General features: G+C 41.9%; 1 protein-coding gene across 4 annotated transcripts in view; it reads left to right on the top strand.

Annotated features, from left to right (window-relative positions):
- ryr1b (ryanodine receptor 1b (skeletal)) overlaps window positions 1-17,443 on the top strand; it is a 155,207-nt gene extending 137,764 nt beyond the window's left edge. For all 4 annotated transcript variants that reach the window (XM_061719889.1, XM_061719886.1, XM_061719887.1 and 1 more), the window contains 10 exons: window positions 1,439-1,481; window positions 1,556-1,689; window positions 1,766-1,826; window positions 4,691-4,837; window positions 7,284-7,418; window positions 7,501-7,657; window positions 11,990-12,054; window positions 12,141-12,241; window positions 15,542-15,593; window positions 15,674-17,443. In XM_061719889.1, the coding sequence (XP_061575873.1) occupies window positions 1,439-1,481; window positions 1,556-1,689; window positions 1,766-1,826; window positions 4,691-4,837; window positions 7,284-7,418; window positions 7,501-7,657; window positions 11,990-12,054; window positions 12,141-12,241; window positions 15,542-15,593; window positions 15,674-15,769 (991 nt within the window). In that variant the 3' untranslated portion in view covers window positions 15,770-17,443. The remainder of the gene's footprint in view (window positions 1-1,438; window positions 1,482-1,555; window positions 1,690-1,765; window positions 1,827-4,690; window positions 4,838-7,283; window positions 7,419-7,500; window positions 7,658-11,989; window positions 12,055-12,140; window positions 12,242-15,541; window positions 15,594-15,673) is intronic.
- Window positions 17,444-23,178: the final 5,735 nt, after the last annotated feature.

Here is a 23,178-nt window from a genome sequence, read left to right as displayed (position 1 = left end):
TGCTTCACATCACCTGCTGAATGAGCTTTCAATAACTTAAAGTGTCCCTGCGCAACACAGAGCATGAAGAAAGGTTCCTACTCATGAATACACAAACAATACAATAATGCTGGAAATAAATCACAGAAATATCACAGAAATAATAAAATAATGACAAATAATATGTATGGCAATTAAACCCAAAGTAAATTAAAAGCTTTTCTTGAACCGTTTGAAGTACATGGATGGTTTTAGTCTCTTTTGAAAGGTAACACTCTGAAGTTTTTCCCCAAACTATTAGAATCTGTAATCTGTGAATTTAGTTTGAATAAACTGAAATAGAAGGTTTTTATTTCCGCCGGAAATTTGTTTTGTAACCAGATGTCTGCAGATGAGTGTAGCTGTGACTTATTAGCTGGAAAACACAATGGCATGACACCTTATATAGTGCAAGTTCAAATTTGATAACAATACCACAAAAAAATTGTATTTTACACATGTTTTTGTAAGATTGTGTCTAGGCGTTTCCAAAAATGGCGAGCTCAATGTATTCACTTATTTATTTATGAAGTCATTAATTTATTTTGCATGAGTTGGTTCTGCTGCATTTATGTCAGAAGTTTTCTTCTGACATACATGCAGCTCTGGTGGGGTGGTTCTGGTCAGAGCTGGGTAGAGTAGCCAAAAATTGTACTCAAGTAAAAGTACTGTTACTTCAGAATAATATGACTCAAGTAGAAGTAAAAAGTAGTCATCCAAATAATTACTTGAGTAAAAGTAAAAAAGTACTTGTGAAAAAACTACTCAAGTACTCAGTAACTGTTGAGTAACGTCTGATTTATTTTTTTACAACCATTCAAACAGACAAAGGTACAAAATAATCATCTTCAGGCAAATTAAATCAATAATATAATAAAATAAATTAAAATTAATAAAAAATAGCTTAAATTAAAATTATCTTAAAGTAAATTCAAGTACTTTAATAAAAAATAAAATAAATAAAATAATAAATAAATTAAGCACAAGTAGCACAAAATTTCAAGCCTTTGTACTTTTCTTTTTTAACCAGGCAGAACTAGAACCATGAACTCATATAAACTCTGTGTGTGTTTGAGTCTGTGTAAATGTGACAAAACATGCAAAAACAAACATTTTTCCCAAAGAATCACTCAGTGATGTCATGAGATTGACGCGTACGTGGATAAAAGGGATAAAAGAAAAGTAACAGCTCAACGTAGCCTAATGTAGCGGAGTAAGAGGAACAGTTTCTTCTTCACAAATCTACTCAAGTAAAAGTAAAAAGTATAGTGATTCAAAACTACTCCTAAAAGTACAACATTTCCCAAAACTTACTCAAGTAAATGTAAAGGAGTAAATGTAACTCGTTACTACCCAGCTCTGGTTCGGGTTGGGTGTTTTCCATCTGGACCTGAACGCTGACCTTTTCCCCTCTCTGCAGGACGTTCCCCAACAACTACTGGGACAAGTTTGTGAAGAGGAAGGTGAGTGTTGCAGGGGTGTGTTTGTTGTGTTGGTCGCTGCATCTTCACCTCTGACGGCCCGTGTCGGCGTCCAGGTTCTGGATAAGTACGGGGACATCTACGGCCGGGAGAGGATCGCCGAGCTGCTGGGGATGGACCTGGCCTCCCTGGACGTCAGCGCCATGACGCGCGAGAAGAAGCCCGAGCCGGACACCTCCATGTTCAGCTGGTGAGTACCGCCCCTTTCGGGTCGGGGATGCTGTAAACAGGAAGTGCTACAGAGTAAACGTGTCCTCCCCCTGCAGGGTGACATCGATAGACGTCAAGTACCAGATCTGGAAGAACGGTGTCGTGTTCACCGATAATGTGAGTTTTCTTGAGCGAGTGTGATCTGTTGAGGGTGTGGCGTTCCCCGTGGCCCCTCCCCTTTCCTCGTAACTACGTCCTGGCCAATCATTGAGTCCACGCTTCATACTGATGTTAATAATTTATTTTCTTTGTCATGTTGTTTAAGCACCATTGAACACCGTAAAAACTAAAAAGGAAATTAGATGAAAATCTCAATGAATATTTGTCATGACAGACAGCAGATTTATACATATTCAAATAAATGAAACTCAATTAGACTACATTAACCTCTAAAAATTGCTTTCTTTAGTTACACAAATTAAACAGATAGGCTACAAATTTAAATCCTGTAAGCTGTTACTCCTTTTCAAAATACAAAATACAAATGTCGTAGTAAGCAGTAGGGGTGGGTATTGGGAAGGACCTCACAATACGATACGCATCACGATACTTGAGCCACGATACGATACACATTGCGATATCCCGATTATGCGATATCCCGATTATTATATTCTACATAGTTCACCGAAAAATTTAAAAATGCATTACACATCTTAAAATCCAAGTTGTATATATGTACATCAGATGATAGTGATGGATCTTAAAATCCGAGTTGCACGTTCATCAGATTATAGTGACAATTCATGGGACAAACTGAGTCAAAACAATGTTTTATTATAACTATACAAGCTAAAGTTACAACATATTTGTATATGTTTTTCATATTATTTACATCATATGAAATTAACATTAAATTTAGTATGAGATTGCTTTAATTATGTGGCAAATGATAATAAACACAAGAAAGATGGAACTAAAACCAAGGACAGGCACAGTGATCAGTCAGTATAGATATAAATCCATAAATAAATAAACCTCTGTCCATTATTTTTCATTTTTTAAGGACAGGCAAGTTATATAAAAAATAAATTATAAAATGAAATAAAATGTTAAATAAAACCTGAGCTCAGTGCAGGGCCCTCCCAGGGTTGGTAGAGAGTGGCAATGCCCAGGACTGTCACTTAGGTAGGAGCACTGGGTGATATAATGGGAAAAAGATCGGGGATAAAATAAATAAATAAATAAAAATTAAAAAAAAAATTAAACAAAAAAATCGATATTCAAATTTTGAATATCGATATTGAATCGGCTGGAAAAGTATCGCGATATATTGCCATATCGATATTTTTGCCCACCCCTAGTAAGCAGTAAGAATTCAACATACTGTAAAGACCGATCAATTGCAGTGAAATTCAACTCTTGTAGTGAATAATGAACAAACTAAAACTTCTCAAGTAGTGCACTGTAGCAAGGCTCGCTGCTACTGGGTCACCAGACAGGACAGCAGACACTGGGTTTCGAGGAGAAATTCTTATTTATTATATTTTAAATCACACAGACGTGCACTAGGACTCAGCCAGGTACAGATCTGCACACAGCACCTTCAGCTCTGTCCTCGCAGCAGAGCTCCGCTCTGCGTCCTTCCTCTCTCGTCTCCAGGGCCCGCACACTACTGAAATACACAGAGAGTGATTAGACACACCTGTGCACCATCAGCTGTTCCAGCCGCGTCACCTGTGCGCCACTCCCCCGCTCTCCCTCTCTCCCCTGCAGACCCCGCCCCAATCCTGCACCCTGCCACATGCACAAATAGCATTTAAAGTGGATCATGTGCTAATGTGTCAATAGCTTATAATACAAAATAGCTAGCTGCACAGTAATGAAATGCAACCGAACTATTGTTATGCAGATTAACGTTTCACACAACCACTAGGTATTATCAACATCAAACAGAAAGTTAGTACAGAACAAAAGAAATGAAATATAAAGTATTTGACCAGTTGTAGAATAAACTTGAACTTATTGCTCTGTCTCTCTTTTGCGCTCTCTCTTTGTCCTACTTCCGTGTTTTGACACACTTTGAAGATTTTGAAGATTTGTAGATTTTATTTCGAAAAAGAATACAGTAAAAAAATAAAATACAAATATAGCTCTTGTTCAGACCTCACGGATCCACCAACATGTTTGAAACGGAGTAGGATTGAAGTAAACACTTATCCAGTCCTACCCCTGAATCTGACATACATTCTTACATATAACAAGAGTTTCAATAAACCTTCTTGTAAAACATCCATACCTACTTTAATAACTGTTCAATACATTGTTATAATACTAATTATATAAATATATTAATATAGTCAAAAATAAAACAAATCAAAGCAAACAAAAGAAGACAAAACAAACACCCAGCATTTAGTTGTGATACTATGTATGTATGTAATAATAGAAGTAATTATAATGTATAGTATTACATTATCATTACTTTACTATAATACTACAATATAATAGAGAACAATAGACAGCAATGGTATAACAATATACTTGATTAACTATATAAGTAGATATGCCATATATACACTGGTTCATATATTTACCCCCAATTATATATAAAAAATACTATAAATCTATATATCGACATATCTACATATAACTATAAATCAATGTATATTAATAGAGATGTAGATATATAAATATTATATGTATAATATAACTCAATATATCTATATACATACCTACATATAACATATCTATATCCATAATATAAATCTATATATCTACATATAGTAATAAATGTACTTATCTACATGTTTATCTGTGTTTTGAATAAAATGTTTCTTTGTATCTTTTTAAATTGTGATATGTTTTAGCTTTGTTTTAACTCCATGCTCAGGCTGTTCCACCATTTCCCTCCATAGGTCGACATACAGAAGCTTTAAACTGTTTCCGTCTAGTGGACTTCAACATCTGGGTTAGAGGGTCATTGATAAACAAAAGTAAACGTGAAATAAATACATCCAATCATTTCCACCCCCGTGTCGTAGACCTTCCTGTACCTGGTCTGGTACATGCTGATGTCTCTGCTCGGACACTACAACAACTTCTTCTTCGCCTGCCACCTGCTGGACATCGCCATGGGAGTGAAGACCCTGCGCACCATCCTGTCCTCCGTCACCCACAACGGCAAACAGGTGACCCCCCCCCCCCCCCCCGCCCGCCATGCACGCCCCGCTAGGAAGGGAAGGGCTGACTGCAGGGTTGAGCAAGTTCATACTTCTCATGAACTAGTTCAGAGTTCAGTTCACATAGTTTAAAAATGAATAGTTCACGTTCATAGTTCACCATTTTCACTTTGAACTATTTCAAATTCAGTTCATTTCAATATTTTTAGGTGAGAAGTACGAATGAAACGCCACCCTATGCTAAAATCTTTCACTGTATACAATCATGTATTGTCCTAGTGGCTTTTCAACTTTACTCAGAGGTTGTAGATCAAGTTTGTCTACCTGTTGCTGGGAAATCAACCCCCTGAAGGTGCAGCAGTGGGACTGGGGTCGTTTGGGGCTGTTGGGTCTTGGTCTTTCCTGATGACTTTGTTTGATTGTCAAGGACTTGCAGATATTTTCTCACACTGGACGGATGCTTTAACTCCACATGACGTTTCAAATTAGAAGTAAACGAGGCAGACGCTCAGACTTGTTTTCTCAGCGCAGGTGGACATGATTTGCACAGAAAAGTTCGATTTTTACCGTCGGACTCTTTGGGAGACGATGTGTAAAATTCCCGCAGATAATGCGGGAATTTATGTGGGAAATAAGCGGGTCATCATCTGACGGTTCGCTGACATCGTCTCTCTCTTCACTGGTCATGTAAAGATGCACCAGGCTCAGGCCGCCGTTGCCATGGAGCTGGTGCCTCGTGTTATGCTAGTATGTGCACTGCATTGTGGGTAATGTAGTTTGAAGTTGTCGTCTCGTATTTTAGTATTAAAATATATAGTATTTTAAATGTGTGCGCCGCATGTGTATTCCGTCATAATTAGACCTAAACAGTGAAGCTGAAACTCACATAATCTGAACAGTTCAAATTCCAGTTCGTGATCTGCAGATCTGAACAAGTTCACGTTCAAGTTCTTTATTTGCAAATGCAGTAATCACTCTGTTTCTCACCTGAAATGAGCTGGGATAGGCTCCAGCAGACCCCCGTGACCCTGCAAAGGATAAAGCGGGTATAGATAATGGATGGATGGACAGTAATCACTCATTTTTCGCGGGCTTACGTTCCAAAAAGAACCCGTGATAAGTGAAATCCGTGAAGTAGCAACTCTTTTTTTTTTTTTTTTTTTTTTACAATTATTATACAAGGCTTCAAATAGTAGAGAGCAGCCCCACCGCGACCCGAGTACATGGATCTGAACGGGAGAAAATGAAAAATTATTATGAAAAAAAAAATACAGTAAGTACAGTAGGACAAATTGTGACTGGTGCGTATTTCACTGCTCTTCTGAGCCACTGCATTCTGACTCGCTCTGTAGCGTCTTTTTCTTCTAAAGCCGCGGTGCAGGTGTGTTTTTTCCAGAGAAGAAAATAGTTATGGGTTGTTGTCGTCGCTCTTTTTTCTTCTGGGCAAAAAGATTCTTATAAACCGACATGTCACCATGGATTATTACTGAGACTGTAATGAACGATTCATCAAAGGCTCCCGTTCTTGAGCTGCTGCTGAAGCTCATTGGCCGTTCCCAGCACTGTTGCTAAGCGACCAACATTAAGAAAGTGAAGAGGAGACTGTTTAGCCCATCAGAATGCAGAACATGATGCACAATGCAAATCCGCGAAGCAGCGAGACTTGAAAGGTGAACCGCTCACAGAAATGAACGTGTGCAATGAACGCGTTCATTTGAACTCGTTCATGCACAACGCTGGCCGACCATGACCTTGCGTCTGCTCTGCAGAGGTGTCAAGTAACAAAGTACAAATACTTTGTTACCTTACTTAAGTAGAAATTTTGGCTATACTTCACTGGAGTAATTATTTTTCAGATGACTTTTTACTTTTACTCCTTACATTTTCACGCAATTATCTGTACTTTTTACTCCTTACATTTTAAAAACAGCCTTGTTACTCTATTTCATTTTGGCCTTTCTATAGTTTCTAAAAACTATCCAATTAAATTGCTCCATCCAGATAGAGTGAATTTGGTTGTGGTTGTTTCAGATGTTCTTGTCCAGTTTTGTTCTTACATCCGTTCCCTCAGATTCGTGCAACTAAACTTGGATGTACATTCCAATAAAGGTTAGGATAAATGATAACATGCCTCTGAAGTTTGACTTTTTGCACCATTACAATACTTATAGGCAACTAGTCATCATATCTGCTGCTCTCTGAAACACATGTTAATGCTCAATAGTACACATATATGGTTCTTTAATATATTTGCATTATACTAAGATGCATTCATTTTCAATGGCTTTTTCCCCCCTTACATTACTTTTACTTTTATACTTTAAGTAGTTTTGAAACCAGTACTTTTATACGTTTACTTGAGTAAAAAACTTGAGTTGATACTTCTACAGGAGTATTTTTAAACTCTAGTATCTATACTTCTACCTGAGTAATGAATGTGAATACTTTTGTGCAGCTGATGATGACGGTGGGGCTGCTGGCCGTGGTCGTGTACCTCTACACCGTGGTCGCCTTCAACTTCTTCAGGAAGTTCTACAACAAGAGCGAGGACGAGGACGAGCCGGACATGAAGTGTGACGACATGATGACGGTGAGACGAGGACGCTGCCGCCACCGCACGGGTACGTCGCTTTTTGATTGGCAGAGCTCTGACCCCGCCCTCCTCCCTGCAGTGCTACCTGTTCCACATGTACGTTGGCGTCCGTGCCGGCGGGGGCATCGGGGACGAGATCGAGGACCCGGCCGGAGACGAGTACGAGCTCTACCGAGTGGTCTTCGACATCACCTTCTTCTTCTTCGTCATCGTTATCCTGCTGGCCATCATCCAGGGTGAGCCGCGGCCGCCGTGGGGTGGGGTGGTGGGGGTTGCTAGGCGATGGCGTTGCCGCGGGAATCACGCCGTTCCCTTGTTTATTTATTTTACTGTTTATTGTTGGCTTTGTCTCGAACAACAACAAATAACCATCAAATTAAAAGCGTCAAAATATATATGGATCCAAAAAGTATGGGATCTCTATCAAATGGAGCAAATCACTCAAATACTCATTAATAGAATAGAATAGAATAGAATAGAATAGAATAGAATAGAATAGAATAGAATAGAATAGAAGACTTTATTGATCTCCCAGAGGAGAAATTCAGTCGTGCAGCAGCCAAACACACACACACTCAACGGTTTACAACATTTTTAAATAGAATAACCAATAAATAGCTAAATAATAAAAAAGAGCAATATAAAAAGTAGAAAAACAGTATGTACAAGAGAAAAAAAATAGTAAACACCAAAAAAAAAACGGATACAAAAATGGATTAAGGCTCCAAAAATCCACCTTTATTAAGCGGTGGAGCCCTGTCATAACTTTATTAATACAATGAGGTCTATTACCCAATGTTGCTCACCTGCCTAATTCTTACTGTATTCCCTCTATACACATATTTTATACACATGCCAATTTTTCCTAGAGTAAATATGCTTTTCTATACACACCGTTGTACCTTGGAGTGGACAATTATTAGGGCCCGAGCACTGAAAGTGCGAGGACCCTATTGTATCTGTGATGTTTATTATTATTATTATTATTATTATTATTATTCTCGCCGTAAATAAATTGCCTTTTTGGAGGCCTTAAAATGCTGGAAAACTCACCAAATTTTGCACACGCTTCCAGAGTCGCGTAAAATTACGTATTTTATGGGCGACAGGCATGGGTCCACAAGAATGGGCTCTATAGCGCCACCTATTTTATGTTTTTTGACGAGCCCCACAATATGGTTTGACTTACAGCAATGACCTTTATGTGAGTATTATATTAGACAAAGAGCTACAAAAAAGTCTTTTGGACCCATGGTCTAAGTTACACAGGAAGTCCGGCATTTTGAACAGAAAATGTCATTTTTCATGAATTCTGATCATTTCCAGGCCTCGTACTTTAACGAACTCCTCCTAGAGATTTTATCGAATTGGCTCACAACTTGGTTTGTACAATCTAGACACATGGCCGACGCTAAATTGCGAAGCTTTTAAGTTTTTACCAGAGGGCGTGACCGTAGTGATTCGGCGAAGTTTGAGGTCATTTTTAAGCCTCGCCATGAAACATCAATTGGCTGTAATTCAGCAATACATGATTTGATGTTGTTGAAAACGTATGTGCATGATTGTAGGTTGAGCCTGAAGACATCTATGGTGGAATATTCAGGATCGGTTGTAGCGCCACCTGTTGGCACCAGGAATTGTCATGTCTTGTAGTATGCATCTGTGCTCCAAGCGAGATGAGTGTATTGATCTCAAAGCTGGTCACTTTAATAGGTAAGACATTGACGATGACTGACAGAGAAAACTGTACGTTCTTATCAAAGGGCGTCGCCGTTAGAGGGTGTCAAATTTTGGTGTCTCGCCATGAACATAAAAGTTGTTGTAACTTAAACATAATTGGTCAGAATTAACCCAAAATCAATACATGTAATCAGGCTTCCATTCTGAACAAGTGGATATGACAATCTTGGATGAACTCCATAGCGCCACCTTTTGGTCAGGTATACATTTTTCATCAAATTATGTGCTGTCATTGCTGTTTCGTTCATCCAATGTTAAAGCAATCGACACATATGATTGTCAGTATGTTCCTTATTGACCGTGTCGCGTATCGTGGTCAGAACTTGAAAGGAATTGGCATTTTTCGTCACTCTGAATTTTTTGGTAAAATAATAATTTAAAATCAGAGGTTTTGTTAAATGTCAATTAAATGTCAGATTTATATACCTTTCAACATGACTAAAAAATCATACACTGGTACCTATAGGTTTTTTTAAAGTTTGTAACTCTATTTTTTTCAAAATATGAACTTATTTTAAAATAAATCACATTTTTTTTTCTTATGTCCTTTCACCTCCGTAACTCCCTTAATATATTGTTTAATGTGTTGTTTAAAGCTTCAGTTAATTCTATGAAATTGTGTCGAACATTATTATTTTTAAATAATATTTATGTTCGATCAGTCTGTCTGACAGGCTGGTCTGATCCTTCTCTGTCAGCAGAGTAGAGGAGAGGGGAGGGGAGGGGCTGCAGCTCCCGCAGGAGGACGGGTGGAGGGGCTTGGGGGGGGGGGGGCGGGGGGTGGTGCGTTGCGCGCGCAGCTCCCGCTGGGGGGAGGGGCTGATGTTCAGCGCGGCCGCCATCTTGGTCGAGGCGCCGCATTGACTGCCTGAGAACGTCGGGCGTGGCCGCCATCTTGGATCGGTATCGCTAGGAGGTGTCTGCATAAGTAAAATAACTATAACTTGCTTAATTTTCAACCGATTTTCACGCGGTTTGCTTTGTTACAAACGGCAGACATGTAGCTATGATACAGGATCCTTGATGTACGTTAAATATGAAAGCTTTCATGCTAAAATACGTTCTGCAGGTAGTCACACTTCAGGTATACACACATAAGCAAGCCTTTTATTATTTTAATATTGCTGATTATGGTTTACAGTTTAAGATTCACAGAATATTCAAATTTTTTGAGATAGGATATTTGAGTTTTCTTAAGCTGTAAACCAGTGGTCGGCAACTGGCGGCCTGCAGGCCAAAATTGGCCCGTCTCCAATAATATCTGGCCCGTCAGATGACAATTGAAAATCTGATAAATATATATATATTTTTTTTTTTAATTATTTACTATCACAAACACGACAATTTCATAGAGAATTCGAAGCCTTTATTTAGAAAAGATAAAATAAAATAAAAGTAGAATCTTCATGATTCCGGACGCACACAATTGTGTATAGTTCCCTGTCACCTGTAGCATAGGGGGGCCTTAATTAGAGGTGCACACAAATATTCAGGAGTAACGTAGGCACAGACTCCCGACAAAACTCCTGGAGCTGTTCAAATGGTAAGACGTACTTGCTTGCTTTAAAGTGATTTGTTGTGGTTTAAACTGAAAAATACAACTGATAACTTACCTTGAGTTTTGCTGTTGGTCTTTTAAATGGTAAAACGTCCATTATATGTGTAAAAATACTAGGAAAATCCGCCTCATTTGCATATCCTCTCACTCGCTTCAGCAGACAGAGCTGCTGCTCCATGTGCACTGACTACTGTGCTACTGTTCATATCATGGGTTTTTCATGTGTTTAATGTCGTTCTGTGTATTTTAAAGAAGGACTGCATTTGTTAGTAGCTTGGCAGAAAATAATATTATTATCACCAAGTTACTTAAGCGGTTTCATAACGGAGCCACAGAGTAGCGCTAAAGCTGTAATAACACACTAATAACAGTCTGTAGCAAATTCAAGTTACTTTATTTAAACTAATGACTTTCTTAAACTACTTTTTTGTACAAGATATAATAGTATAATAATACTAGTAGTCTATAGATAAAGGGAAAAAAGTTTTGTTTAGTAGAAAAAAAACATGTTTCGCCTGATTGATGTGATGTTCTACCATTCAGTTGCTCCGAAAAAAATTGGCCCGAGGGTCAATTGGTTTGACATATTAAGTCGCAAGTGTCATTTCTGATATGCTTATGGGGGGCGGTTGACGTGAGTGCGAGGGCCCGTTCATCGCTGCTTGCAGCTTTAATTATTATTAACTTTACAAATTTTTATTTTTTTTATTTTATTTATGGGTTTGTTATTATATACGTATATTTTGGAGTGAATAATTATGTAGTTTTTTTCTCTTGTTTTATTTGCTTAATACTTAAGTATAATGTGTACAAATGTTGTATGCAGCTCAAAAAGGGAAAGAGAAAGAAGAAAATGTATGTTGTGTATTGTTGTTGAAAATTAAATAAAAATTAAGTTAAAAAAAAGCGTCAAAATATGAAAAAAAAAAGCAAAACAATTTATCAGTCTCAGAAATAAAGAACAACAGCAAAATAATGTGTTGGAGAGGGAACAGGAGGAAGTAGAACGCTTATTAAGTCCTGTCCCTTCCTCACAATATCATATGCCTTACAAAATATAAAAAATTAAATTAAATAAAATAAAACAAGAAAAGAAAGAAAAGACAAAATAATAACAAAAAATATATAAATACAACACAAACAATTAATAAACAAAGATCAAGGCATAATTAAACTAGCATCCTAACATCCTAAACTCAAAAATGTAATTTCCAGTCACTTCTTTGCTGATCCATGAGCAGCCATGAGTGACATTTGTGTCGTGTGTCAGGTCTGATCATCGACGCCTTCGGGGAGCTGAGAGACCAGCAGGAGCAGGTCCGGGAGGACATGGAGGTAGGAGCCCGTCTCTCGTCTCCGTCCACCGTCCTGAGGGGGCGACGGGAGACGTCTCTAACCTAAACTGTCTCGTCTCCGTCCAGACCAAGTGCTTCATCTGTGGAATCGGGAGCGACTACTTCGACACGACGCCACACGGCTTTGAGACGCACACCTTGGAGGAGCACAACCTAGCCAACTACATGTGAGTCCCTCCTTTCAGAGCTGGCCATCACTGCTTTAAAAAGAAAGTTTAAACTATGGTATGTTTTCATTTTTTTATGAAATACATCCTCTTTCAATTGACTAAGGTTTTCAGTATCAAGCAGAGTTGGAAATCAGCGTCCAACTTTTGTGTAATGGCAGATCAGCGTCCTCCACCAACCTGCCGCAGGCGAATCAAAGGAATGATAAAACAAATAATTATGGGACATTTCCCCTGAGACGCAGTAGATCCCCCCCAGGTCACAACCAGGTCCCCCCCAAACAAACCGAGCTTCAGTCTTTTCCTCATTCACCTCTCTTTACTTTAGCATCTAACATGAACTTGAGGGTTGCAGACACTGAGACGTACCTCAGTTCCTGTGAGCATCGGGAAGTCCGACCTTGTGCGAAAATCGATTCCTGACTTCTGCGTTTTCTATTTGTGAATAATCCTCCTCTTTACCCCTTTTCCACCAAACCGGTTCCAGGGCTGGTTCTGGTTCACAACTCGTTCAACTTGTGAACCAACTGAGAACCAGTTTACTTTTCCACAGCTCGGGTGCTAATGGGAGCCACTTCATTTACTTTGCTGCGTTTGCATTGGTGCGAAAGTTAAAGCAACAACAAGGTATTTGCTCTAATAGGACTTGGTCCACGTAGCTCCTCCGTGGACACATCTCTAAAGGTGCTTTCACACCTGTGGCCCATTTGTTTTGTTCCAATTCAGGGGCTAAATCGATACAGTTGTTTCGTTTCTCGTTTGTGGGGTTTGTGTTCACAAGGCAAACGTCTGTACCGTTTCAAAGCTGTTAACAAATGCCATGCGCGAACCAATTGTTCTCTGATTGGTCAAATGAACGTGGAAGGAGTTTCCTCTTCTTCCGCACCGGTATAAACAACACGCCCCTTTCACAGAGAGGGTGCAAAGCGCAGACCGGCTTTAGGCTGATTTATGGTTCCGCGTTACACCAGCGTCGATTTAACGCGTAACCATAATTCAGCCTTTACCCATTCATTTATGTGCTACCGGCGCAGAGCGGAGCTCAGCAGCGGGCGAGAGGCCGCCTGCCGCAGCGTTGGCGCTGCGCAAACCCTGCCCGAATTGAACATTGTTTAATTTCACCGTGCCGCGCTGAGACGACATCTCGGCACGTCCAATAAGAGAGAAGGTGGTGGAGGCTGCGCTGACTCTTCTCCTTGCGCCGCGGTTGCACATACACATGAATGGAGTTGTATCGGTTGCTGTGTCGATTATGTTCTCACTACAAATAAAGAAAATGAACCGCTTCAGGTCTCGAATGGAATCGGGCCTCGGGCTCTGTCGGGCTCGCTTGTTTTGTACCATTTCCGAGCGCGATTGCTGTGTTCATACCAAACGTTCCGATCTTTAGGGGGAAACGTTCCCTGTTCCGGAACAACTGCTCCAAACGGGACAGGTGTGAAAGCACCCTAAAAGACAGGTTGTCTCCTCCTCCCACCCATGATGCTTTGCTGCATCCAGATTCATTCTGATTTGAAAATGTCTCCGTCTCCCAGTCTTGCTGTTGCCGTTGGTCTTAATAACTCCACCCCCTCCGCTTACGTAAGCGGTTCTTTCCTCTAAACCCAGCAAAGAGTTGGTGCTACTTTGGAACCGTTTTTTCTGGCTCGGAGATAGTTTTTTGTCAGTGGAAACAGAAAGTATGGTTCCAAACTCAACACTGGCCCAGAACCAGAACCAGAACCTGGAACCGGTTTGGTGGAAAAGGGGTAATCGTGGGAACGATCCAAATGATCTGAAAATGCCTTTATAACCCTCCTTAGTTTTTCACTCTCTCTGCAAAGTGGCTCAGTTTTCGTCCAGTAAATAATGTTTTATTGTTGTTGTTCATCTGAAACCATATTTTCTTTATTTCAACACCTATCAAGTGTCAGATGACACTATTATACGACTTCCTGTCTGCAGATAACTGAAAGATACAGAAGAGTATTAGGGCCAGACAGGAGAAAAATAAAAATAATATTTTAGAGGAGGTCGATTTTTTTTTTATTATGCACTTTGAGAAAAAAGTCGAAATGTCGAGAAAAAAGTTGAAATGTCGAGATTTTTTATTTTTTTTACGACAAAAGGCGAGTTTGTGTGTGTGTGTGTGTGTGTGTGTGTGTGTGTGTGTGTGTGTGTGTGTGTGTGTGTGTGTGTGTGTGTGTGTGTGTGTGTGTGTGTGTGTGTGTGTGTGCGGGTGTGTACATGTAAATAAGATGATGAAAGTAGATACAGTACATAAATTGAGAATATTAATTTGAGAATAAATAAGTAAAAAATAAATAATGATCATATAGATGAATGTCGAGATTAATATTGAAGTACAATTTCGAGAAAAAAGGCGAAATTTCGACTTTATTCTTGAAATTGTACTTCAACATTAATCTCGACATTTCGACTTTTTCTCAACATTTTGACTTTTTTCTCGAAGTGCACAATAAAAAAAAATCTTCCCCTCTCAAATATTTTTTCTCCTGCCTGGCCCTAATACTCTTCCGTAGAAAGAGGAAGTACTTTCTTCCTCATGAATGTTTCTACTATTGAAGTTCTGAATGTCCTGATAAGTTATAATAAACTTTTCTTGTCATTAGAACAACTTAGTCCCGCTATTTAACTGTTAAAGGTTCAATGACTGCGTTTTCATGCAGTCACTAACCCTTTTAAAACCTGAATATTGGCAATAACCCGAATTTGCACGGCCATGTAAACACCAATAACCCCTTTGAATAACCCGAATTTGCTCATATTTGGGTTTTTAAAAACCCAAATATGACCCCTGGGTTACTCATTTTAAAACCCGAATATTCAGTCATGTAAACGCCTAAAGGAATATCCCCATCAAACGGAACATGAATTTGTTTTCTGCATGTTCTTTTCGCAAGGAATCCTGGTCTTTTGAGTCCAGGAAGTTCTTATAAACACGGAGAAACCAAGACCAGGAGGAGACTAATCACTTCATAAATGTAATGAAGGATATGAACATTTCTGCATTTGTAGACGGTAGAAAGTACCGGGATAGAAGATTTACAAGAAGGTGAGGGAAAAGTTGCGCGAAGCAGCATTTGTTTTGAATTTGGATACAGGAAGAAGAAGCGGAAATGACGGTTATTGCGTCATCACGTTCTCCGCGCGTCGCTGGTTTGATCCAGATATCCCGAATGATGAATTACCATGTAAACGGAATATTCCTAATGTTTCCGTAACCGGAATATTAGCAATAACCCGAATTTTGACTGCATGTAAACGTAGTCACTAAAATGCTGTGTTTCTGTCTTCCAGGTTCTTCCTGATGTATCTCATCAATAAAGATGAAACAGAACACACAGGACAAGTCAGTGATATAATTCATGTGTTATCCTTTCGTCAGCGTCCCGTGTTTTCCTCTGCTTTAACCGTCTCTGTGGCTTTCAGGAGTCGTACGTGTGGAAGATGTACCAGGAGCGGTGCTGGGACTTCTTCCCGGCCGGAGACTGCTTCCGCAAGCAGTACGAGGACCAGCTGGGATAACGTCCTCCGTGTCCCCGGAGGAGGAAGAGAGGAGCGGCGTTGGAGGGGAAACTCAGAGCGAGCTAAAGATAGATCCAGATCTCACAACATTTCTCTCGTCTGTTAAAGCTATGCACACTTGGACTGCACTTTCAGCCGCAGCGGGACGGCAGCGGGAACCGGAGAGGCGCCAGGGGCGCGCCGAGCCACGAGCCTTGTTACTCTGCCGTGAACTCACGGCCTTTTCTGTGTAAAAACAACAACTCAGATTGCCTTGCAGACCAATGCATCTTTACACGAGGGGCTAGTCGCTGCTGCTGTAAACGTTATAGTGCCTATAGCAATGTCACTGCTTCAGCTGTCCGGTAGCTTTCAGTTCAGCGTGCACACTTCTCTTTTCATTTATTTTTTAGTCTTTTTCTTTTGTGGCAGCAGCCGTCGTGTATTTTATTTATTTGTATTTATTTTCTCTGATTGTTGGAGAGAAGACGACCCAGAGGGAAAGTCCAGGCCGCTCGTCACCCCCCTCCCCTCCTCTCCAGACACAAACCTCCTCACACCAGTGGATCTGAACACTTTACTGACTTGCCAGGATAATAAATGTGTGAACCAGACACTCTGAAGTCTTACGAGGCGTCCTCGGGTGCAGCGTCTCGGCGCCACGTCAGATCATAGCACCGTACAGGAGGATGCCCAGGTTATTTATTTCTTATTTATATGCAGATCAAATCCTCTGAGGACGGTTTGATCCCGTCTGTATATCAGGCCGGCGTCTGTTTCCACGACACTCTCTTCAACGTTTTTTGTTAAAATAAGTGATGAATGTATTTAATGAAAACGTTTCTCTGCCAAAGCGTCATCTGTGTCACCGGTAAGAGGCTTCACGCGAGCCTTTTGAGGATTAGACATATTTTACATAAACCATAGATACATATATTTATTTTTCTTTAGAGCGATGGGAGGCTGAAGTGATCCATGCGACTTTCTAAGACGCGAGAGAGAGAGAGAAAGAGAGTCTCACACTGGAGGGGATTAAGGAAGAGTATTAGGGCCAGGCAGGAGAAAATAAAAATAATATTTTAGAGGAGGAAGATTCTTTTTTCATTTTGCATAAAAGTCGAAATGTCGAGAAAAAAGTCGAAATGTTGAGGAAAAAGGCAAAATTTCAACTTTATTCACGAAATTTCAACTTTATTCTTGAAATTGTATTTCAACATTAATCTCGATATTTCAACTTTTTTCTCGACATTTCAACTTTTTTTCTCCAAGTGCACAATAAAAAAAAATCTTCCCCTCTCAAATATGTTTTCTCTTGCATGGCCCTAATACTCTTCCGTAGGGTATAGTAGCTCTAGTTTTTGCTGGTTAAGTTTTTAAATGATAGATATTTCAGGAATTATTTTCTCAGTCGAGAAAAAGGCTGCGTGACCCGCGCGGACCTCAGCGTGGACCTCGGAGAGGCTCCGCGTCGCCGCTTTTCGCGCGTCTGGGGACGAGAGCAGCGTTTTGGTTGCGGGTGACTCCGACGTTTGTGTTTGTGCCGCTTCAGTCGTCTGAACGGAGCTGAACGGAGATCACCGCTTTCCACGTGGCTGCGTGTCCTCTGACTGAACCCTGTGTTTCAATACAGAATAAACAGATTATTTTAAGGAGAACGGGAGCACGTGTCTTCATTTAATCCATGTCTGCAGGGAAAAGTGAATCAGATCTCATTTTCAGCTGGTCATGTGACCTTCTTCCACGTTTTCCTCTCATTAGAATCAGTTAATGCAATTTTTTTCACTTCCCATGGACAAAAACTCAAAAAAGAAATCATACAGGCTCACTGCGGCATCTTCGTTTACGTCCTTACACCTGACGAGGTGAGTCTGACGGCACATCACTTAACTATAAGTTCAGAAGAGAAACCTGTTCTCAACCAAATGAACGGAATCTGATGTGAGACGCATTTAAAATACAGTTAACTACTAAGAAAACTCATAATGGAGCATTAAGACCTGCTGGTGAAGCGTTTCCTCCGGTGTCTCCTCTGGTGTCTCCACTAATGTCTCCTCTGGTGTCTCCTCCAGTGTTTCCTCTCGTGTCTCCTCTGGTGTCTCTTCCAGTGTCTCCTCTGTCGTCTCCTCTGGTGTTTCCTCTGGTGTCTCCTCTGATGTCTCCTCCGATGTTTCCTCCGGTGTCTCCTCTAGCGTCTCCTCTGATGTCGCCTCTAGTGTCTCCTCTGGTGTCTCCTCCAGCAGTCTTGTCCATCCTGGTGCCACCTCAGGCCTAAATGGCAGACTTTATTTATACAGCTCTTTACAACAGCCTTTCTATGTGCCGAAGTGCTTTACAGCAGGTGATAGATAAAAAAGGAGGATAAATAAGAACAATGAAACCATAAAATACAACAATATCTAATAAGTCATAAATATTAGTGTGTCATCACACTACTGGGTGTTAAAGGACATCTTAAATAGGTGGGTTTGTAGCCGAGATTTAAAAATGCTGAGGACCCCTGATAATTATATGCATGATTTATAGTACGGAGGTTCTGGACGGAGATTTGGGAGGATTTATCCACATGGATCAACTACAGAATTCCAGTGTGCCCCACGATAAGTATATTAGGTCACCTGGGAGATATTCAAATGGAATCTAACTGGACACACCTGGTTCTCACTGCCTTATGTATCGCAAATAAAACCAGTTCTAGTAAATTGGAAACAAAAGTCCAGTTTATGTATTAACCACTTTAGGAATCTTCTGTCAGGTCATATTAATAGTGAGATAATGTCTGCCTCCACTGAACAACATTCGGCTGAATTGCATTCTCTCTGGTCCCCGATTATAGGCTTCATTACCTAGTGGGGGTGGTGATCTCGTAGCCCTTGGGGTTGGGGGTCGGCTTGGGGGGCTGGGGTGCGGGCCTCTGGTGGCCCCTGGGGAGCGGTGGGTGGGGCCGTGGGGCCCTGTCCCTGGCCGGTGGGGGCCTTGGGGGCCTATGGGGGGGTTTACCTCATGGCGGTGGGGGGGGGGGGGGGTCGGGCGGGGGCATCTCCGGGTCTCCCGGGGGGGGCTGGGCCGTGGGCGTGGGGGTCCCGCTCGAAGGGCCCGGCCCTGCCTAGGTGGGGGGTGGCTGTCTGCGCTGGGGGGGCATTGCTGCCTTGGTCCTCCGTCGCTGGGCAGAGGCCGCGTGCCCCTGCGTCTGTGGGGACTCCATGACCTTTGGGGTGTCCGCCGGGGTGGCCCCGGGGGAGGGTGGGGCAAGGTCCGGGGATCGGGCCTCCCCAGGCCGGGGAGGGAGCACGGGCGGGCGCGGCGGCGGGGTGGAGCCATTCTCAGGTGTCTGTCTTATTTTGTCAGTAGGAATGGAGGGATGTTGGACCATTTCCCCCTCCGCCTGGGGGCTCCGGTCGGCGCCGGGGGTCCCCATGGAGGTACGGTGGGGCCCTGGCCCGGCTCAGAGGGCCGGCCCCCGTCTACTGGATGGCCGGTGGGGGAGCGTGGGCGTCCTTCCAGGGCAGGCCCCGCTGGTCCTCCCTCCTGGCTTCGGCCTCCACTCCGCCTCTTTCCCCCCCTTACGCGATTCATACGCACATATGCAGGGCCGGGCCGTGCCGGGCCACGCGGGACAATGTCCCCCACGCCCCGGACCCCCCGCCTCACGGTTTTAATAACACTGTAGACACTGCACATTCAACATTTAATCAATACATTTAACAAGGATACTTAGTTCTGGAAGGGGGGGATCATTGTCAGCATGATACCCTGACCTCCCCCTCCCTGTTTTTATGGCAATCACATGCACTCAACACCAGGTAATCACATGCACTCAACACCAGGGGTGGGAGGGGGGCCCACATCACCCGCGTTCCCTCGCCGGCCTGGGATAGGTGGGTCGCGATGCCCGGGCCTGGCGGGGCTCGCCGCGCAGCCTGGGGTGCCTTCTGGCGGTGCTGGACCCCCCCGGGGAGGGGGAAATGGTGCGTGAATGTGCGTCTTTGGCCTTGCTGGCGGTGGGTTGCCTCCCGCCCTCTTCTCCCCTCTGTGGGGTTGCTGGTGGCCTGGGTTCCGGGTTCTTCCTTGTCGGCCTCTGGTCTCGCGGGTGCCCCCCCCCCCCCCCCCCTCCCCCACTATACATGCACTTCAGGTGGAGCTTTGATAAGATTATTACACACACACACACACACACACACACACACACACACACACACACACACACACACACACACACACACACACACACACACGCGCGCACACACATACATATTTATATATATTCATACATGCACACATACACACACATAGCCACACATATACACACACACACACACTTAGCCACACATACATATACACGCTCACACACACATACACACACACACACACACACACACACACACACACACACACACACACACACACACACACACACATATACAGCCACTCAGTCATATACATATACACACACACATACACACACATAGCCACACACGCACATACACAGCCACACAAACATATACATACACACACATACACACGCAAACACACACACACACATACACACACATAGCCACACAGACATGTACATACACACGCACGTATACACACACATATACACACACACACATACACACACACATAATCATATACATACACGCACACACACACATAGACATATACACTGGCTTGTTCACCTGCATGCTTGCTCTGTAGTTTTTGGGGTTAGTTAATCGCGGTAGCTTAGCTTAGACTGTGATTTGGGTCGATTGCTGCTCGTGTTTTCAAATCAAATCAAATCAAACTTTATTTATATAGCACTTCTCATACAAATAATGCAACACAAAGTGCTTAACATAAAACAAATAAACATAAAACTTATTAATGCCCTGCCCCCCTCCCCCCTCCCCGCAGACACAAGCACACTACAATTCACCTAGGTTATACACACAGACACACAGACACACGGTGCAGACATGGCTAGGCACTGAGGATCCAGGTGAGGAAACGGTAACAGGGAGCCGTCCAGGCCAGGAGGTCTCATAGCCCGCAGCTACAAGGGGGGGGGGCCCACAGAGACCATCCCGGCCCGGACGGAAAGAGGAGTCCACACCACAGCGGTGAAGCCGTGGTGCAGAGCTCCACAACCATCCAGGCCAGAACGACCCCCAGGACGACCCCCTGCAGGCCAGAGTCACTCCCAGCATGGAGGCTCCCCATGAGGAAACACTGGAGCTAAAAGCTACAAGAAAGCAGGATAAGATACACTAAAAGAGTTTTAAAAAGTATAACATAACATAAAATCCTAAAAGTATGTCTAGAAAGCAAGACATTAAAAACTAAAAGAATAAGACAGTAGAATGTATAAAATAGACCATAAATAACGACTAAAATATTTAGATAAAACATGAGATTAAACAAAAATAAAATATGATAAAAAAGGATAAACTAAATATAAAACAGAGCAGTAAGATCCAATAAAATTAAGGGTGAGCATAAGAAATTTAAAAGAGTTAAATGAGTCAGTTAAAAGCCTGATTAAAGAGATGGGTCTTGAGCCTCTTTTTAAAAACATCAACAGTCTCTGCGGCCCTGAGGTTCTCCGGGAGGCTGTTCCACAATCGGGGACCATAAAAAATGGTCGGCTCCGTGTCGGTTTGGTGTTTCGTTTGTGGTTTTTGTTGCAAATTTCCAGTGCACGACGTGTGCCTCCGTGTGTACTTTCTTCCTGGATTGGCAGTGGATGTCACCTATAAATACAAGGGTGCGAGGCCATTAAAACATCATAAAGTTTAAAATCAACTCTATAAGGACGGGAAGCTGATGAAGGGAGTTAAGGACCGGTGTGGCGTTAAACTCTGATAGATGCATTTGTTCTGATACGACACGATCCAGATCCAACACAATCTTTGTTGTAATCCCCTAACGACACTCCTCCCTGCCGAGCCTCTCAGCGTGATTTGTGGCTGATTTTTATCTTCATCTAACATATAAAGTATGTGGTTCGGCAGGAAACACCCATGCCCTTGCTCTCTGAAGGACTGTGTCTATAATCACATCAGATGTTTACTCTGCAGAGGATTTACAGGACTCGCGACGGCTCAATGCCTCATGTTTACCGTGTAAATATGAGTTTCCTGAATCATTGATAAGAGTTATTTGTATTTCTGTTTTACCTTTATCAGAGGGTCCTGCATGAATGCTTCCAGAGTCATAAACTTCAATACTTCTTCTGAGGGTAAGGGAGTGGTAGAATAAAAGAAAGGCATCAGATTGCTGAGATTACGCTCCGTACAAGACTTCTAGCTGGTAAATGTGATGTCTGTTGTCTTTTTCACCGACAGCATGAAATATTCTGATAATTGCAACGTTCAGCTTTTAGAACCAAACCTTTGTTTACTGTATCTGGTCTTAAGAGCACTGAGGCTGTTAAAGTACTGGAAGCATTTGATAAAAATACTCTTTTATTAATAAAACTATTAAACGAAAAATTAGGCCGTGTGTTTTAAAATAAAATGCTGTGAAGTCAAAAATTATTTTCTTCAAACCCGACCTGAACAATCTGAACCTCACGTCAGATACGACGCCAGCAGGCCTCGGCTAGGAGAGACTCCTCTTAAAGAAACCAGCACAGTTCCCACAGTGAGGCACGGCGGTGGGAGTATAATGCTCTGGGGCTGTTTGGCTGCTTCAGGCACAAAGAACTTTGGGAACTTTGTCTGGATGCATTGGATCACGGTAAGGGAGCGTTATGTTGGTCTTTAGGTTGCTTTTGGGTCTGACACCAAAACGGTGGCCTGAAAACGTAAAAACCAAAATCTGCCTGTAACTTTTTAAGTCCTTGTGTGAATCTATGGAAGGAGCTCAAAGAAGGTACATTTTTTTTATATATATATATTTTTTTAATTTAGTTTTTCAACAAAAACAAAACATAAGACAGACAGGGTCATCACAGGTGTATAGAAATGCATATTGTAGAAACAAGATTGGATGGGTCTGGGTTACATTTTTATCAAAATATATAGTGTCCATGTGTGCCGATTGGGGTGCTAGAGGATTTTAGATCCTTCACTCTGTTTCATGTAGATCCTAATCGTTCCGTACCAAGGAAGATGTCTCCCATTCTTTCGTAACTCAAAAGTCCATTATTTTTGTGCAGAGGGGAAATACAAAGAACAATGGCATATTTATTCTACCAAACACATATACAGAAAATCATTTCAGGTTCAAATAGGACTTCCATTTTTCCCAGTATTTTTCACCTTTCTTGGTAGCATGTCTCAAAGAAAAAGTCAATCGTTCCATATTATAGATTTCATTAACTATTTCGATCAATTCAAGGATTGTAGGAGATTCTTTCCTCAGCCATTTTCTGGTTATTGAAAAGAAGGTTAATTTTATAGCTTTAAGGTCCATTTAGACTGAAGGAACCTTTTTCGGGTCCCTCGGGA

Source organism: Cololabis saira, chromosome 4, assembly GCF_033807715.1.
Source record: "Cololabis saira isolate AMF1-May2022 chromosome 4, fColSai1.1, whole genome shotgun sequence".
Lineage (NCBI taxonomy): Eukaryota > Metazoa > Chordata > Actinopteri > Beloniformes > Belonidae > Cololabis > Cololabis saira.
Note: the sequence above shows the minus strand (reverse complement) of the source record. Positions and strands in the feature narration are given on the sequence as shown.